The following is a 21304-nucleotide window of genomic DNA, read 5'->3' as shown; positions in this document are numbered from 1 at the left end:
GCCGAGGCAACCACCATAGACGAATTGACCGCATTGCTTTCTGCCGGCATCATAATACCACGTTGGATGATATCCTTCGCAAGGACCAGAGATTTTTGGCAAAAAGCAAGCAGCTGCAAAATAAATCCAATGATTTGTTGTTTGAATGTTGAGTCTAGAATTTTGATGTTTTAAAATTTAAATAGATGTAATTAGGTTGTTGTGTATAGAATTGGTTTCAAAAATCTAAATTCTATAAGGTAAAAAATATATTATATATATTTTGTTCTCTAATTTTATATTACAAAGAAACATAATCTATATATATATATATAAAACAATTAATTATATATTACACATTATGTGTAAAATATTATATTCAGAGTTACCTTTTCCTTTTGGTTGAACGCAAACTTCTTTACATTCTTCCTGTGTTTTGAATCGATTTTCGTTACCCTCGCAACCTCCGTACCAAAATCTTGAACAACCACCGTAGTCGGTATCATAGAACCACTTGACCGTAAAATCTCGACAAGAGCCTCTGTCTTTTTTCAATCCACATGCGGCACCGGGCACCGAAGGTATTGTGATACAACCTTCAAAGTTCTCTCCTTGAGCTTCCTCAATTCCGTCCGGACAGCATCCATATTGCGATGCGTCGCAAGTACAGCCCGCAAAATTTGATCCTTTAGCAGGTGTTCTACCATCTGAACAACATTTATATTTCGTATTCTCGCATCCACAGCCTGTAAACGTTATACAATGCGTTACAAAATGTATGTAATTTTCAGCTCTTCTTATGCTTGAATTACTCTCAACATTTGGATTTTATATATGTACCATATTTGTATGTTGATCGTGGAGTTACCTTGACCATGAGAGCCCTTGGCGATAGTAATACCGTCGGGACAACATCCAAATTGATAAGTGTAACACGGGCATCCCTCGAAATTGCGTCCGCTGGCGGGAGTAAATCGATTCGGGCAACAACCATAAGGTGTGTATAGACAGCCACAACCCTCGTTGTTTAGTCCTCGCGCTACCGTTGAATTATCTGGGCAACAACCGAATCTCGTGTATTGGCAACCACAGCCGTAGAAGTTTGGCCCACGGGCTGGCAGACTGTTATCCGGACAGCACTTGTATGGTGTCGATAAGCAGCAACCTTCGTTGTTTGGTCCATGTGCCGGCGTTATTCCATCCTCGCAGCATCCGTAAACACTGTCGTGACATGGCATACGACAACCATAGTTGCTCGGTCCGAGAGCTGTGGAAACAATCACAGACATATACAAATAAGTTTAGAATAGTTAACCAATTTGTTTCGATTATCTATTTGATTAATTAATAAAACACGTATGATGGAACCACCAATAACATACACACACACACACACGCACGCACGCACGCACGCACAAAACATTATAAAATATTATTTCACAGTTAATGTGATATTATGTTCCAATATATTAACAGATAATGTTAATATCTTTTCCGATTCAACAAATTCTATGAATAATTCTTACAAAATTTGTGTTAATTAATTTATTATTACATATTATATAACTAACCCGCAAAAACTCCATCAGGACAACATCCAAAATAAGACGCGCTGCAATTTTCGATATTAATAACACCGCAACCCTCAAAATTGATACCAGTTGCAATGGTAATACCATCAGGACAGCAACCATAAGTGGTATTTGCACAATCTTCGAGTGAAACAGGTTGTGTTGTTATTTCATATGTCTCCGTTTCAGAAGTGACTTCTTCCTCGCAACCTTACCACACAACATATACTCATTATTTAAAACATTCGAAAATATATGCATAATATATTATACATATATATGTACATAATATACATGTAATATAACTAATTGATCCAATTTCAGAAATATCTAAATATGGCATACAAATATTGTAATATATTCTTACATATAAGGCGTGGGATATAATTTACGATACAAAGGCAAAATAGCAAAATATATACCTTCGCTGTTAGGACCAGAAGCGGCTTTAATATCATCTGGGCAACAACCAAATTCAGTTACATTACAACATCCCAAATAATCCTTTCCACTAGCTGCAGTCTCGTTATCTGGACAACATCCAAATCTACGCGTTTAAATGGACAAGCGATTAAATTATAAAATTAAGATGATACATTTGAAGAATTTACTTTATAAAAATAAAAACTAACTCTGTTTCTTTACATGGTTTCTTGCATCCTTCATAATCGTTGCCTTGCGCTGTAGTAACACCATCGGGACAACAACCAAAAAGTGATTCATTACAACGAGAGTCTGGACAACCCTTATTCTTGGGACCAATGGCTGGTGACACGCCATCGGAACAGCAACCATATCGTGTCTCGTTGCATGTTTGCGGCATCGGACAACCATGACCAAATGGTCCCTGAGCAGCAGTGATATTGTCGTAGCAACATCCGAACGATGTTTTCTTGCAGCTCTTCTTTGGTTTGCATTGCCGTTTGTGCGCCGTTATATCTGGGAAGCTGGTTGTCCATACCTCTGTGACTGAAATTATGTTGATATTAATATAAAAAAGAAACATTTGTTTTATACTATTCGAGACTTACTATGAGTCTTTTCGGTAAGATCAATTTCTTCACTAATTGTGGAGGACGTAATTTCTGTCACAATGATTTCACCAGATACTGTTGTCTCTTCAAAAGACGATGTTGTAATTAATGATTCAGTTGTCTCGCTTGATTTAGACGTTATAATTGACTCGGTAGTATCCGTAATTTCCGTTTCCGTAGAAATTGTGATGGTAGCCTCACTAGATTCTGTTGCGTCCGATTCGACAATTGCGCTTGAAGTCGTAACATCGCTAGATTCAGTCGTTAGTCCGGATTCTGTTGTCTCAGCCGATCCCGTGCTAGTGCTGGACTCAGTTGTCTCTCCCGATTCAGTTATTTCGCTACCAGTTGTTTCAGTCTCATCCGATGGACTCGTCTCAGAAACAATAGTGTTTTCTGTACTAGTGTTTGTAGTGTAACTCTCATCTGTTTGACTTGATACCGTAGTTATGGCATCAGTACTCTGTTCCTCCGAATTAAAATCGTACTCTCCTTGTACTTTCAATTCTGTTGTTTGCTGAGAAATCATTGTTGATGTCATCGTTGTTTCTGCAAAATATAATTAATTTATAATTTGCACTTTTAACTTGCTGATAATGAAATTAATTTAATTTTTTGCTTACATTATAAAAAGAATATCTATAAGTGTTTCTTCAAGCATTTTTATGTATAAAGTAATTTTTATGTATTCAAAATCTTGTAAAATACATTTGAAAGATTGTGCATGTGCATTATTTAAATTTAAATAACAAATTGAAAACAATAAAATAGTAATAATAGTATTTTAATTACATCGATCTCTATATGATATTAAATTCAGGTTATAAACAGTTTTATTATTTTTAATATATTGTACTTACCGGATGTGGTAATCTCGCTTGCAGTCGTTTCTATTTTCTCTGTTACTGTAATCTCCGTTTCTGATGAAGATAATTCTGAAAGTGTACTTGGTGGAGATTGCGTAGACTCGGTCGTGTCTGTAGATTCAGTAGTTGCTGTTGTTTCACTCTCTGTCGAATCGGTCGTTTCAGTATCGGCTGTATCTGTTGTATCTGTTGTATCTGTTGTATCTGTTGTATCTGTTGTATCTGTTGTATCTGTTGTACCTGTTGTATCTGTTTCAGTGGATTTAATGGTTTCTGTTGAAGTGGTAGTGATATCGGTATCATCTGATTCGTTTGTATTGCTTGTTATATCATTTGAATCGGTTGTCGTATCACTGGATTCAATTGTTGTTTCTGAATTTTTACTAACAGTTGATTCGATATCTATATTGCTAACCAATTCGCTAGTGATGGAATAATCTGTTGATTGTTCTGTTGTCCCTGATTCAACATAAAATTAACAAATATATACACATAAGACAATAATGATTTTATAAACGATATACTCAACAGTATTCAATTAACATTATGGTTTAACATTATGATCTAATATGGTGATTTGATATGGTTTACATACATCAATTTGGATAATCGGTTAATTTTAAAGACTATAATAAATTAATATATTAATATTGGAAATATACTAATATCTATAATATAATATAATACGACATAATGTGCGAAACATACTATCGAATTCCGATACTGAGACTTGAGTTTCTTGAGTAAATTCGTCTGTAGATGCACCGGATCCTTCAAAGCTGGTACCGGATCCTTCGAGCGTTACGTCAGTTCTTTCGGTGATGTCCGATGATTCATTTACATCTGTTCCGAATTCAGTGGTGCCGGTTTTGCCTTCCGTCGTAATTCCACTAATTGAACTTTCGCTCTCTTCGACAACGGTAGAACCAATGTCGATAGTACTGCCGGTGAATAAGCTAGTATCAAACATGGTAAAATTATCGTCACCACTACCTTCGCCGCTACCCAATTCGGAAAGTGATATATCGCCTCTCGTAGAATCACTAAACATAATGTCGTAAGTGTCACTTCCGGTAAATAATAAATTCGGAGTTGTTGTTTCTGTTTGCTCTATTAGTTTGCCCATTGTCACTTTCTGAAACGAGAAAAGACGCTTCAGTGTTACAACTATTCGATTTTTCTCGGCGAGAGTAAAATCGAAAGAATTCCGCGTTATCAGATTGTTCCGCGCGTAAGGAAAGGTTTATTTGAATATTGCAAATCTGACGACTCTTTGAAACGGTAAAATAATAAGAAATGAAGTTACGAAGTAACTCAGTCGTACTTAATATTTGATTAAATACGACCCAGTTTTACTTACCCCCGCAGGAAGACTGAAGTCAACAGCATATTGTTCTTCTTCCTCTTCCTCCTCACACTCTTCCTCCTTCGAGTCTATCATTTCATCTGGCTTCTCGTCGATTAGTGTCACGCCTGTATTCACCAAAATAACAAATTTACAGAAATCCTTAACAATTTAAATTCTTAACACGAGTCTTTTAAAAATATGCACATGAAAACTTGTAACATTGGATGATTCTATTCGTGCATTCTATTTATCATTAACTAGTTTCGAAAGAACATCGAAAATTTAATTTTCCTTGCTACAGAGAATAAGTGATATTTTATTCACGGTAGGTGGTTCGTGTCGCCCTTTAGAATAAGTACTGAGACGTTTGAATTTAATACCACGAACCTCATTATTTTCACGCCTGCTGTTCTAGGCGTATTCTATATTTTATGCTCGTAGCCTATAATGAAAAGGTTTACGTCATAATAAATCGCGTAACCTACGTTGTAATGAAGCAAATATTAATATACTTTATGATCTGTAATGATGAAAACGACAACAACATTTAAGAGATTTTCAAAATAAATAGACAATATTGATGATAGAATTTATTTTCTAAATAAGATAGTTTAATAGATTTGTTAATAAGGCGATATCATTTAATGACGTACATATTATATACTATAAAATAAATAAATTTTAAAATTTTAATCAATAGGTTAATTAAACTAATTTACTTTCTAAAGTTATTGATATAAATCTTTTTAACTATATTGTGATTTAAAAAAATATTTTCTTTTTGTGTAAAAATTATTTATTTTATAATTGTCGTCGTACTTTATTTATTTTATCTATGTTAAATATTAAACTATTTTATTTAAAAATGTAAAGTTTAAGCTTAAGTTTAATTATTACCTTCCTCACAAGGTTGATCATTGCATTTTTCAGTAGAGAATATGATATTGTCGGCATTACACTGATTCACAGGTACGGTTTTGTTGTCCTTCATACAAATTACTTTACGAGTCATGTCGCCACCGTCACATGGCTTCGAACACTGCAACATATTATCGTTGATTACATTTTGAAAAATTTATTATAATAAATCTGAATCATAAAAATCAAGCTTTACAAAACTATAGTAGTAAATTTAAACAAAGCAGTATCAATTAACCGTAAAAATAAGAATGTTACATATTATCGCAAAAATAATTAAAAATTAAAGTAAACCTTGCTCCAAGGCCCTGCGAACCATTCGCCTTTACATGGTTCTTCAGCGGTGCAATTTTTAATATTTTCAAATTTTTTTTGGGGGTCACAATTTTCGTCCGAAACTTTCTTCACAATATCGTTGCTAAAAGTGCCACAGAATACTTTGCGCATTTGAACGCCGTATCCACATTTTGCTGAACACTATGAAAATGTACAATAAAGATGAAAAACACCAAGAAAATACATTATTTTATTATTATATATTTAACCTTTAAAGAATCGGGAATCTGTTAAAAATTTTATAGCTTTTTCTTTAGTAAGATTTATAATTTATTATATGATTATTTCTTGCCTCAAAATATGGCACTATTTCAGCGCTACTATAGTGACCGTTCTGTAAAGATTAATTAAAAGGGATATAAGAATGTTTAATTCAGAGGATATTACTAACGCTTAGGCAATTCGTTGGTATATACTTGTCTCTTAAAATATTATATATGTATATATTTTTATTTTAAGGTAAACGGATGATTTTAAGGTAATGGACGCGCAAGAAGATGTTTATTTACTTACTTCGCTCCATTGCGAGGTGAACCACTGAAAATCGCAATTTTTAGCTTTATCACAATCTCTTTCCAATTCTGGCTTCTTATCTGGATCGCACAAATTATCTGGATAAACTGTGCCATCTTGAGTAGCACAATGGGCCGTTCTGGTTTCTTTGATGAGATCACATTTTTCCTCGCACTATCAAGATAAGATTTTCAATTGTATCGGTTTGTTCAAACTTTGAGAAGCATAAAGAAGTAATTTCGATAATTTTTTCATTTAATAAAAAGTTATTCGCGGGTTCAGAGAACTTACTCCGCTCCATTCCGAGGTAACCCAATCGAGACCAGCGCAAGGTCTCAACTCGCAAGCCTTTTCATTTTCAGGCATTTCCGCTTCACATGCTCCATTTTCCAACACTTGGATCTTGCCATCGACCTTCTTGTAACACGTAACTGTTCTCGTTTGCTTACCAGGTCCGCATATATGATCACACTGAAAGAAAATAGATTTCTTTCGTCAAATCATATAATTCATCGTAATTTAATACTGCATATAATAATATGATAATGTAACTTACAGGCTTCCAGGGCCCTTCGTGCCACTGTGGACAATCTACGTCTTTGTTGCATTCTTGTTTAGTAAGCCCTTTAGGTCCCACTTTTTCCAAACATTGAGAATCATCCACCACGGAAGCTATTCCACCTGAGATGATTTGTTCGCATTTTATCTCTCTAGTCTGTTCGCCCCCTTCGCCGCAATGTTTGGTGCAAGTTGACCATAAGCCTTCTACCCAAATAGGCGGACATGGTTCTTCGCTACAGCTTTGAATGTCAGTCGGTTCCAACTGCGGATCGCATAAACTCTCATCCACTGGCTGATTGTCACGCCTCCGTACACAAGCTACCCGTCTCGATTGGTAGCCTTGAAAAATAAACAAAACATATTTGCTCTTGTTAAAATACAACTGTAGTTATTACTACTTAATTATAGCGGATTTGCTTTTAAATTTCGACTTTGGACACCATTTGCTTTTATTGCAGTCATACTTAGTTACAATGTTTCAATAAATTTATTAATATTTTGATATTATAAAAATAATTTGCTAAAGGCCAATCAAAACAATTTTTTTATTATTATCAACATAGATAAACAAATCTTCCAAATATTTGTGCGTATTGTATGAAAGCATCGTTTTCTAATAATAAAAAAATATGATTTTAGAACCTACACTTTTAATCACGCGTGCATATTAAAATTATAATCTTATAATACCTCCACCGCAACTAACACTGCAACTTGAAAATTCATCGGTTACCCAAGTGTAACTATCCGGATCGGTACGGATCGAAAACTTCTTAGGTATGCTGTACTCGTAATGCACTCCCACGTTACGATCTTGGTACAGTAACTGCGAAAAGAAAATAATTTCTCATTAATACATTCCTCGTTCTGAACATTTCACTAGCAAAAGAAAATCGATGTATACTGACCACAACGTAAATCGGTTCATTTGTAGGTCCCAGAGCCGTGATGGTATCGGGTGCTGCAAATCCTTGAGGATCTCTAGCATAATGAAAGATCGTACCAGAAAAGCGCAAACTGCGTGGAAAGTCTATCCTCCAATTGCCATTTAAATAGTAATGTCCGGTTGTGTTGCGTATGGCTAATTAACAAGTTTCAAGAATACTTTTGGAATCAGCAATTATATTATTAAACAACTTATTGGTATTATATTTATTGATATTTATAATATTAAGTTATTAATATTAAATATATGTATATGTGTCGCACTATCTTACCGTTTGATATTTATACAAGTTTTTATTTTATTTAAACCCACCTAAATAATTGTTGGATGGATAATTTTCTTTGATAATGATATTTGTTGCACCTTCGGGAATAAGTAAAATATCGATATATCCTGGAAATGCAATATTTCTCTATTATTGGTGCAGAGAAATAGATTAAAAGTTATAGAATTGCAAAGAAGTTTATGAAGCTTTTAATTACTTATTAGAAATTTGTTATGGAATATTTGTTACTAATATTAGTAAATATTAATCAACGAAAATAACTTACCCACTTGAAGATCGTCTGTGTCAAATAAACCGGTAACGGTATTGCAATCTGAGCCATCGCCACCACATTCTCTACAAGCATCTTCCTTGACATCACTGCCCAGCATCATATCGCACCCGACGTGCTTTAAAACAATTTTATAATAAATTCTATTGCAATACAGCTCTATTTTCGCTCTTACATTTCCTTTAATTATAATTTAATCACAAGTCTATTATTTAACATAAGCCAATATTATTCAATAATAAAATAAAATTATCTAACGTCTTTTACGCAATTATTAAATTTATAATAATAATAAATAATTATACAGAACTCACCATGCATTTGCCTTCGACGCAAACATCGTTCTTTTCGGATTCACAAGGAGTGCCGTCGATCACAGCGACTTTATGTCTGTAGAAAAATCGCTCTCCTCGTGGCATGCAATTTAGTTCGCATTTATTTGGACTTCCGATGTACGGAATCCAGCTATAGGAAATAAATATGATAACATGTAAATAAAAATCGATAATTATATTGCACCTATTTTATATTATCGGATACTATGAACTATAGAGATGCATCGAATACCGGATATCGGATATCCGAAAAGAATATTATACCAAATATCCGATACGGTAGTTATCTGGCCAGATATCAGATATTTTTCGGATAGCTATCCCCCCTCCCTCACTATAAATTTTCCCAAATTTAAAAAAAAAAGGGAAAATAAGGGGAAAATAGCGATAATAAGGTTGAATAAGGTTGTTTGTAATACAGTTTCAATATTGCTTAGTAACCAAAATTTAATATTAACATTTTTCATAATAGACAATAATATTTCAGCATTTCGGTGACAATCTATTTCGATTATCGGCATGAATTATCATACTTATACAAAACCATAAACTGTTCAAGAGATTTAGTTAAAAAGAATTTTACATCAATAACACATACAATATAAAATTTTATAATACCGAATTATATAAAACCGAATATATGTTTCCGGATATTAATGACATCCGACAATCCGACCGGATAGTAAAAAAAGTACCGAATAATAGAAGATATTGGATATTTTCCGGATATCAAATGTATCTCTACTTATGAATTATTATTTAATTCTTCTGTTTAACAAACGAATGCTTTGCATTGGTAAAAAAAAATTCATTACGGCAAATAAAAGATTTATTATTTTATTTTATGTTAATGAATAATAACATTTGTATGATCATAATATAATATTTTTGGTAGGAACTTTCAAATCCTTTTCAACTACTTGACACATGAAGAAGAAAAAGTATCCATAATAGAAGAGAAGGTTCAAATATGGACAATGATAATTACTAAATATGAATAAACGATGTTTCAGTTCTCTCTAGCACTGCTATCTGATAACAAGCATATAGATAATTTCGTTGAACGTCATACAGCTGCATTTAACGATTACTTTCGAGGCAACGTACAAGTTACATATAATTATTAGGTTTTTGATAATTGAAAATTTGTGCAGGTATGAATATTTATTTTTATTTTTTCTAGAAATGGCTTTATTAATGAAATTGTTTATAACCTTGAAAACACACATACAATATAAGATTTGATACATATGTGAAAAGGTATATTGAGATAAAGTAGGAATACATTATGTTTCTCTTATAACTTAATTTCATGATACAATGTTACAGGCATGTGAGTTACGATAAATAATGATCAACAACCTATATACTTTGTGATCAAAAATTCCCAAACAATAGAAAAGAAGAATTATGAGTGCAATATGTGCTCTGCGGGCACACATTGATTGTATAGAAGCTGAGAAAGATTACTATACATGCGATTATTGTCGAAGTAAATGTAATAAAAAATAAACTAACATTTTGTCTGTCAAAATTTCAATATGATTTTTGCCAATTAATTAAATTAAATTTGGAGAATTATTAGTATTTCAGATTGATTGTGTGTGTTGAAAGTTGGCGCGTAATTAGATTTAAATTTATTTAAAAATATACAAATTGTATATATATGTATTAATTTAACATCTAACTTTGATCGTAATTGATGCTTTTTGTATTTAATTAATTAATTTATATAAACACACACATAATCCTGTTTCTAACCTTAATTATGTTTTCGCTTTTTATAAAAATATTTCTTTGCATAAATTCTGCTATTCTGATTTATTATGAAGGTAGTCACTTATTTTTAAATCATCTTTTCAAAAACAGCGATTTTCTCTTTTTTGTAGGAAGCTTTTAAACTAAAATTTTAATCAATGTAGAATTTACTTTTAAAAACTTACTAATTTTACCTTTTTACAAGTATTGAAATAGACGCTCCACTAATTTAATACATATATATCAACAAGTTTAAACTTACAATATGAAAAAATAAAAGTGAGAGAGAGAGAGAGAGAGAGAGAGAGAGAGAGAGAGAGAATAAAAGAGACTTACTCGTAATAAATTCCTTCGAAAGGTACATTGTTAAATTCCGCACACTGTTCCGTACGAAAATCTTTCGATTTGCCAAGGCATTCCTGCAAAAAGAAGTATAATTGAAGATTTTTCAATTCAACAGGATAAAATTATTGACGCACAGATCAAATTTTAATTTAAATTACTTGATAGTCTGTAGTATCGAGTAGACAACAAATAAAATTGAAATGATTCTAATTTAATTATCAAAAATGCGAATTGTTTTACGAAGAAATTATAACTTTTTTTTCTGTAATAAAAAATGGTAATTTAAATAAATAAATAATATTTGTCAATCTTTTCTATCAACATGTTACAATATTTTGTGATGATTATATCGAAAAATTCTTTTTGCACTTTTGCGTTACAATAAATATCAGTCAATGTAGCAATTTAAAAAATGAACTAAATAAAAATAATACTTTTGCAGGAAGGATAACGTTTGCTGCGGTCAACTTTTATCATAAATAAAAATAAAAATTATATAATGCAAACATAATTAATTTGCAAATGTGTAATAAAAAAAAAGTAAAACGATGTAAAATGAATACTTGAAAACTTAAAATTACTACAAAAATAATTCATGTAAATTCTTTTCTATCGCATTCTACTCCGCTTTATCATTTTCAATTTATTTCTCTAACCTCGAATTCAAGGTATAAGACATTAGTGGTGAATGTCGAGTTTTTATATAAAAAAATATACACATATTTAAGTATCGTATTGAGAAAAATATCTCATTACTGTATAAAGGAACCGAAGAAAAATGTTACTTATAGGTAGAAGAAAGATCTTTGTAATATCTCTATTTTTTAGCTAACGGTTTCTTTTATTTAGATCAATTTGATTTTTTGAATATCTTATCTCATAAGATATATCATTTGCTTAATATTGTTACAGTAGTAAGAATAAAAAAGAAGTAAATTATTTATAACTTGACATGTTTAACATGCAATTTTAACTTCACCTTTTTATCATACCTTTATCAATTTTGATTAAAAACTATTTACGAATTACGGTTAGTCTAAAGGCTTAGGACGCTCGCACGGAATGCAAGAGAGATCCGGGTTCGACTCCCGGCCGAGGCAATATTTTTCGCAATAAGTTTATTATAGTTTTTAAGATTTGGGAAATTTTGGGGGGATTATTTGTTTCAGATTGATTGTGTGAATCCGATATAATTTTATCGGCTCGCAATTTATTTCTGAAAATTAATTCAATTTAAATGAGTGTACACATATATTATATAGTAGTTCAACATCTTAACACTCGGACCGGTAAAGCGCTTCGTATTTCAAGTATTTACGAATTATTTTTGACTAATTTTTACATCATATCTAAATTAATTGCCAACTCTTTTTGGTAACTTGAGTGATGAGACTGATAGATTTACATATTTTATCCTTGTTTACTATGAAATACTATGAAATAAATGTATTGTGTTATTTCATGAACGCCTTGTAAAAATAAAATGAGCCAGAAATAGATGTGCTTCACATTGGAGAGCAGATCTGTGAGGCAAGTAACATCGATAAATCGAGTGGAATCTTAGCAAAAACGAAAAAAAGATACTCCGATGGGACCGGTACTACGCATGAGGATACAGCGTAAAATTTATGGTATAAGATTCTTTCTTGCGAACGGAATGAAACACTAGTAAAAATATAGCAAGGCAACAATATAGAATTTGTAGAATTATTATGTCATGACATTTCAGTTCATTAATAATTTCAGTTCATTAATAAGAACCATAATTCTTTTTGGATAATTATGTTTTAAAAGTTTTACATTAAACAAAATTTATTTATGTCGCTAAAAGATAAAACGACATGTTATAAAAAATTTTTTTAAGAATTGAAAGTACATAGCCAATAATACGTGCAAAATGAATTATATTATACTTATTAATAATTCTCGCACTACGTCAGAAAACTGATGCACCATATACAAGGTAGGCCCAAAATTTGGATACAGTTGAATATCCTTTAAATAAAACATTTTTGAGAAAAACGTTTTATATACCTACGAAGTTATAAGGTCTGAATAACGCATCAAACAGTAAGATTTATTTGAGTATAAGTAGAAAAAACTCTTTCAAAGTCCATTTAAAAATTTTAAATATAAGCTCCCACTTTTTATTCAATATTTTTGTAACTGATATCAAGAGCTTTTCAAAGCACTACAATGAAATTCCTTTAGATTTAATCTTTTTCGAGTTGACAAAAAGTTCAGATACCGCCAGTATTAATATTATTCATATTCAAGGTGTTTGATCAATATTTGTCAAGGTCAAAATCATTGTTTTACGTTAAAAATGAAAATGAGAGGAACAATTTTCAATGATCTTTATTTTAACAGATGTTATTAAGGTTTTATTATGATCCCGAACAACATTCGGTATAAGTTTTAGCTGTCGGTCGGATACTTTGGATAACGCTAATGCTGATGGTACTTGAACTTTGTCACAACTCATATCTTGAACAAAATTTAATTAAAAAGAGTTTTATTGTAATACTTTGAAAAAATCTAAATGTTACAAGAATAATATGAATGAAAAGTAGGGGTTTTAAAATTAAAAAATTTTAAAGTTGACCTTGAGAGTTCCTCCATACAGGGGGGAGACCGGGGATAAAAGTAACAATAGTAACATTTCTTGAACTATAATAGTTAATATAACTATAGTTAATATTTCTTAAACTATAATAGATATGTGTATGCAATTGCATGATACAATTCTGTAGACAGATCGGCAATGAATCGTTACATGCTAGTTCTCGCGAAATGTGCATGAGTACAAGAGCAGAAATTACTTTTATCATGCATCATAAGTAAGTTTTATTGTGTGCACAAAATCTAAATTTTTTTTTATGACGAAGGTATAATGTATTATCTTAATGTTTTAATGATTATCTATGTTGATGATTTGCATGAATTGATTTTTATTTAGGTTTTAATTTAAAAAATTTACACACAATAAATCTCTCAATAAAATACTATTAGGGGACAATAGTGACATCGATACCTTGTGGGTCAGTTGTAACGTTACAATTATCCTAAAACTTACTTGATTTTATTTTAGTATTATTTTATACAATATTATTTGTAATTTTCTTCATAGAAGATTTTGTCTAATTACATAAAAAAATTAAACCAAAGAAAATTTACTAAAAAAATTCTACAGTTAAAGATACATACTTTTTTAATGTAAATATTATATTTTAACTGTTATAACACTTCCAAGTAGAAATGTTACTTTTGTTCCCGGTCTCCCCTATACTTAAGGTCAAATAAGTCTCGTCGATTAATGCATTGTTAAAGCCCTACAACTTTTACATGAAACATTTTTCTTAAAATTGCTTTGTTTATGAAATATTCGACTGTACCCAGACTGTCGGTTTACGCCGTGTGATTCTTTTTGAGAAAGATTTATTACGAAGATGCAATAGAGCGGAAACATACGTAGACAAGGATAACATACAAGAGAGATATAAAAACGACGGCAAAAACATTAGAATCATCACTATATGTTGCTAATTTACGTTAATTGTATGTTTATTTGTTTATATGTCATCTTACATATATAAATAATATTTCATACAGAAATAATTATTTTTTAATAATTTATATAATCTACAATAAATATAATTATAGTTTTTTATAATAAGATGCAACTACTGTTTTTCCAGGAAATAAATGTCAATAACATCGCTCTCTCAATTATAGAACTTGTATAGCGATGTACCTTGCTATTTGTGTTCTAGTTAGCATCTAGCTCTAACAAAGTTAATACTTCGCGAGTCAATGCCACATATAATAGACTTCCGTTCATGAATCTTCTGTAGTCCGTCATAAAAACACATAAAACGCACACAACACAGAAAAAACACTGATACAATATGTATTCGGATGCAGTTTCGTTATTAAATGATATGCTTATATAATACATTATCACAAATCATAATATTAATATTTTAATTAATTCAATTTAAATGAATGTTAGTTCAACATCTTAACACTCGGGACTGTAAGGCGCTTCGTATTTAAAGTTTGACTGTTAATATTTGTTCCTATTAATATTGTTTTTTTTTTCTTATAAAAATACGTTATCCAATTTGTTTTTTGTATCAAAGTTATAAAAGTTATAACTTTCATTATAATATTAGTAAGGAGGAAAAGGGGGTTATAAGAAATCGAAGAAAATACCGTTTGTGTGCGTTATTTTAAATAGATTTATGTAGTTAATTAATGTTATGTTAAAAATATATAATATAAAATACATTTCAAATAAAAGGCTTATTATTACAGAATTTTTAATAATATTTATCAACTACACTGACCGACACTGATTTTGCTAAATGGGTCATTTTAATTGATTTATGTATGTTTCGTTCATGTTGATTCTAAAAATGAAGTATTGTATTTATCCTACGAGCTCCAATTTTTTTAACTGACATATCTCTTTTTAAAAATTTATGTAATTTACTAACAATTCGTCGTATGGAGTATTTTTCTTAATTAAATTAATTAATTTTTATTTAAAGTCTTTTTATTAAGAGTAAAAAAATCATGTTAAATTTAATATTATTTTCTTTAAATCATTATATAATTTATGTATAACAATAAACAGGACAGATAAGTAAAGAAGTTTTTAAATGTTATTCAAAAACCCTGCTTTTTTCATATATAAATTTAAGAAACAGATTTCAAATCAGCAAAAACTACCATATCCTGTCAGATCAATTTAACAAAAGAAAAGTGAAACTTTTTGTCAAACAGAGTGTTATCTAATATTATTATGCAATAAATTTCGAAATATTTTAATAGTAATGTACAATTTACGTTTGCGTTCCATTAAACTCAATGACAATCTGTCAATTCAGGAAAAGTGATCGATTCTCTCGTATCAGTTTCAGAAGTAATATCTACGTAATATTATCTTAGTTCAGTTTCATAATTGCGTAACAGCGGCATATATCTTTTTACAGATAATTTTTATCTTGAAATAATTTTCTATTTTATTTTTTGCTTGTTTTCTACCCATTCAATAATTTGATGAATCATAAAGAAAAGGCAAAACGCCGTTAGATTTTAATTGCAATTAATTAATCATAATTAATTTTTCATAACGATCCACATAAATAAAAAGCAACTATAAGTTTTAAAACTTGTAGTGTTTAATAATACCACATTATATTTTTATATCATATTTGAACTTAAATTGAATATTATATTTTTAGTGATGTGCAGGTGTGTGTAGGTATGTGTGCGCGCACGTGCGTGGGTGTGTATGTGTAAAGATTAATGGCATTGCAATTGGTTAAGAGGGCCGAATTAAATAATGACGTAAATTATATGATTAAAAATTGGCGTGTTATTAGTTGAACGATATCTGAAAGGCTGAGAGCAGGCAGGATATTATGTTTTGAGAAAACGTGATAGAAGAACTGAGAGAATCAATTATTCATTGAGATCAGCAATCACAAATAAATTGCAGATTAATCATAATTTTCCGTATAGATGGATCGTCATTATATGTGACATAATAACAATCGTAAGAATCGAAAGAAAGGAATGTAAATTTCGAGTCAATGATTTTAGTTTGTTTGTAGATGAGAGTAATAATTGAAATGCACATTATGCGTCTGCCCCAAGGTCTTTTGATAGATTGTCAGACTACTCGATCTATTAAAGTACATCGCATAAATCATTCGCTGTTACAAGGCAATTAATCAAGTTCTGAATTGTACTTGTCTCGACTCGCATAGCCCATAATATTCCCATTACGGAATCTTTTTACAATTTCTGGCTGATATTAGCATGTCGCGAAAGACGCAATCACTCGCATCCAACGAATAAGTTTATCACGAATAAAATAATTATGAGTCGTGTTAATTATAATAATTTTTCGTACTTACTTGAATATTACACGAGAAAAATCTTCTGGATGCACCAGTACACTTGTCATGACCACTATCACTGCAACATTATAAAATAAATGTGTTACTTTGTGATAAATGATCGAGTCTGAAGTTAAGAAAGAATATTACTAGCTCAAACTTTTCGTTACTTTTGTTACTTTCTCAGGTACATCATAATTGTATGTTTATCAAGTAATAAATAGTATAAGAACAAAACCAATAAGAAATAAGAATTCTCATATGTACAGTCTAATAAGATTTTTAATGTTTATAAGAATAAATCTTTGTGTAAAAATTAAAAAATTTACGTAATTCCGCACTAATTAAATTTAATCATTTCTGTTCTAGTTATACTTCAAATATAATAGATATTTATTCATTCGCTTAATCAAAATTCGCACTGATCATAATTATAGCACCGTAAAAAACGATATTATTAATAATATAATGAACGATAAACAATTGGATTTATTTAACAATTAACATACAATTAACATAACAACTATTCGAAGGACAAGATACATATGCGATGTGTAACAAAAGGGACATATACGGTTGCATATACATACATTAATATTGCAAAATGCATTCTTTACAGTTATGCATTCTTTATAATTATTTCTCACTTTAATTTTATTCTACAGCAGATTACATTTAGATTTTGATTATGCATTAAAAATTTTTATTCTTGTCAAATTTGGTAAAAAGTGAGTTATGATAGTAAATTATCTATTGTAATGAAATTTATCTTTTTAATTAAAAAGTTTTTTTTATAAAAGAAAAAGAAAAAAAGGATGTAGATAGATCTTTCTACGTCTCTTAGTTAAAAAACATGTAAACTAGAAAATTTGTACAGGAAAAAATGAAACATGGTCAATAGTGGCTTATATAATATATTTTACACGTCTGAGTGTCAAGTTTCTTGGGACAAGATTAAGAACCATATTAAGAGATTATCGCTTTATTAAATTTCCGAAGTATTCTGCTAAATATTGTTTACTTATTTCGCAAGAAGACTTAACATTAAAAAATTTTTCTTCCTAAGGTAGATATTGCTTTTTGCTCGATAAAATTTTAGTGGAAGATTTCAAAATTTACATAGTTACGATTTGCAGTATTACATATTGTGTTTTATTAACGTTATACGTACAATTTATGTACGTAAGTAATTACATTGTATGCATTTTCGAAGTTTTATTATAATTTAGTGCTAACATTACATAATGGTAATATTGTATTATTTATAAAAACGCTTGTTTCAGATCACTTTTAATATGAATATGAAATACTTAAAAAAATATACAATTATATAACCGTTTCCTTGATTTATGCTTAATTCGCAATTTCTATAATTGATCAAAACTATATATCAACTATAGAAACAGAAAGTACATTATTCACAATTACCATAAAAATAATGCGTTTCCTTCGCGATTGAATCGTAGCCAATACATTCATATTGACCTGCGTGACACGATGCATTCGATGTGAGGAGTCTAATACGATGCGCCGGCATTACGTGCATTACGCGCTTTCACATTAGGTATGATTATCTCGCTTTCTAAGATCCATAATGTATCATTAGCGATGAGCTTGTCCCGATCAACACTATATAACACAATGTCAATTATTGATCGGTCACTCTTCCGATTCTTCTTACTTTACATACGTAATCGCGGCGCGTGTAAAATCAACTTCGTCTTTACGATGGAAAATTGTGAGAATTTTCTGGAGATAGCGTGACGTCGAGAGACGTGTAAGTGCCTACGATTAATCTTCCCTTAGTTTTGAGATAAGAAGGATTTACGGAGGATCTGTTACGTTGGCGTGTGCTAGGAGAAAAGTTTTGTTGATTTATCCCAAATTTAATCGCGGCTGACGTACGGCGGCGCACTGTAAAAAGATTTGGTTGACGATTTCGTGTATATTATATATATTTAATTTTTGTCGCAATTTATCATTTTATTTAAATAAAATTTCTAATTATAACACGTTCCAATAAAAATGTTTTTTTTAAATATAACGTAAAGAAATGAATATTAATAATATTACAGGAGCTTAAAGTTTGTTTAAAAAATACTATTATACTTTTTCAACACAAACTTTTTACACTATTTATATATTAAAAATTTGTAAATTGTACACGGTATAATTATACTGTAAATTATACAAGTAGTATGCAACATTTGTCAATGTTTTTTTAATTAGCAGTTTATTTAATTCGCTGCTTACACAATATTACATCGCGATTTGATTAAATTCTTTGCAAGTTTGTATCTGCTTTTAATTCAATCTGAATCGGATTGAGCATACCATTGTAGCAAATTCTAAAGGTAACGAGAAATTCAACAAGACGAAATGTCTTCTTTTGGATAAATTTAACGAAGAACAATCTTCAAAGTAGTCTTGAAAATTTTTTCGTATATGTTTTATGAATTTGAGCGCAATTATAAAACATAGCAGACATCATATATTGATAATAATTTTACGATATTTATATTGTATGTACATATCTAGTTAGAATTGTAAAAGAATATTTATATTTGCTTATTGAAGTTTCTTACATTGTACAGAGAATTTCTTACTGGGAAATGTCATAAGAACGGTAAAAAAAAAATTAACAGTTTGAAATTTCTCACACTCATGAGAAATGCAGTACTATCATTTCCGTTTTCTACAATAATTTCACAAGATAGACATTAAAGTATTTGTTTCTTTTTTTTTGTACATGCCTAGTTCATCTTCAACACATTTTATTTGAACATTACTCTGAATATCACTTATCAGGACGAGTGTGCGACATTCTAATTCAAATTGAGTGGTAGCAGACAATAAATGTATAAAAGCTCGGAAAGTATAACTTACTCAATATCGAGACATTGTCTAGTTTGATGGGCGACCCCGCCACCGCAAGAGCGCGAACAGGAACTAGGTGTCGACCATGGTCCCCAATTGCCTCTCTCAGGCTCATCTGTGTCTGATACGAAGCTGCTAGGCAGATAACTTTCGCCATGTTGTCGGCGATGCCTTCCGTGCCTTAATTTTATATGATACTGAAACAAGATTAAGAGAAATACATTTATTACGTTATACTCGCGTTTCCTTGTTCCATGCTGCGCTGCATCGTGCGTCGAGAGAGTACGAGTATATAGGTATCAGACGAGGTCACAGACGGGGTCGCGAAAAAGATGTGGTCTGCCGTGAGAACGTAAGTGCGAAGGAAACATTTCGCGCTAAGTGCTCCCTTGTTCACCTGCAGTCTTCGCCTCTAGAGAATCATTCACGCGACGTATAGTTAAGCTTCGTGGATAACAATAGTAGTTGTTTGCCACTTGAGACATTTTAATCGCTTAAAAATGAAAACAGCTCATATGCATCGTACGTGAAATATATTTAAAGAATGTACTTTCCAATCCATTAATTTGTCAGATTTGATTACAGAGTTAAATTATTTCTCATAGAAAAGTAAGTGTAATTGTAATCCTTTATGTAATCTTTGTGTTAAACTTAATATTCAAATTTATAATTGTAAAACTTGTAATTAATTTCTCATTCAAATACTCTCAGAATTTCGTGCATCAATGTATTTCTTAAAAAATATACTCACTATTTTCCAAAATTTTTATTATAAAATAATTATGTACATACGTTACTTATGCACACGTAAAATCTACCGCATGTTTGCTGCCTGACTGTGTGTACTATATAAATAAACAAAAAGAACTTTATAATTTACTTTATATACAATAAGATTTATATAAATTATTACAATAATTGAGTATTGTTTTGGGCAGTGCATATTATGTCGTTCATGGACAATCAGTTTTAAAGGTCGCTGTTATTGAGATCGAGATACAACGGTTGTGTATGAAATTTGACGATCGTAGAATGTTCCGTGAGATTGCGTGGTGAAGAGTTAATTAAATGGTTCGGAGAAATGGGCCTCTCTCTCTCCCGATGCGAGAGGTCAGTCGATGAACCATGAACGTCGAACTCAACACGCCTCCTTCTTAATAATTGTCATATATATTGTCGCTGTCTGACCTCAGGTTCGACACAAATAATAATAGGTCTACTGTAATGGCAATTTTTCAGCGAGTTTATTGATAACACTTCAATAATATAATAAAAATTAAACAATTCGTATTATAGTTATTTTTTTGATAAATTATTAAAGCAGAGAGAAAGATACATAAGCAGAGAAGCAACAAGTGTAACTGCTGTAGTCTTGAAGACATATTCTTCTATTATTTTGTGTCATTACGTCATCGGTTTACACTTATTTAGTTTTTGTTTAAAATGACTCA

At 30.8% G+C, this 21304-nt stretch overlaps 1 protein-coding gene across 1 annotated transcript in view; it reads right to left on the bottom strand.

Moving 5' to 3' along the window:
* LOC108750677 (papilin) overlaps positions 1–21304 on the bottom strand; it is a 79758-nt gene that overhangs the window by 10274 nt on the left and 48180 nt on the right. Inside the window, 23 exon segments of the mRNA XM_018490327.1 lie at positions 1–113; positions 369–725; positions 848–1246; positions 1551–1760; positions 1973–2097; positions 2183–2519; positions 2582–3133; positions 3445–3909; positions 4159–4585; positions 4811–4923; positions 5696–5837; positions 6011–6193; positions 6566–6739; positions 6857–7036; positions 7122–7465; positions 7817–7952; positions 8035–8207; positions 8385–8465; positions 8624–8747; positions 8944–9094; positions 11059–11141; positions 16995–17055; positions 19863–20050. The exon segment at positions 1–113 is cut by the window's left edge and continues 1 nt beyond it. Coding sequence (XP_018345829.1) covers positions 1–113; positions 369–725; positions 848–1246; positions 1551–1760; positions 1973–2097; positions 2183–2519; positions 2582–3133; positions 3445–3909; positions 4159–4585; positions 4811–4923; positions 5696–5837; positions 6011–6193; positions 6566–6739; positions 6857–7036; positions 7122–7465; positions 7817–7952; positions 8035–8207; positions 8385–8465; positions 8624–8747; positions 8944–9094; positions 11059–11141; positions 16995–17055; positions 19863–20050 — 5118 coding nt within the window.

The sequence above is a fragment of the Trachymyrmex septentrionalis genome, unplaced genomic scaffold (genome assembly GCF_001594115.1).
Source record: "Trachymyrmex septentrionalis isolate Tsep2-gDNA-1 unplaced genomic scaffold, Tsep1.0 scaffold37, whole genome shotgun sequence".
Lineage (NCBI taxonomy): Eukaryota > Metazoa > Arthropoda > Insecta > Hymenoptera > Formicidae > Trachymyrmex > Trachymyrmex septentrionalis.
The sequence above is the reverse complement of the archived record's forward strand: the minus strand, read 5'-3'. Positions and strand labels throughout refer to the sequence as shown.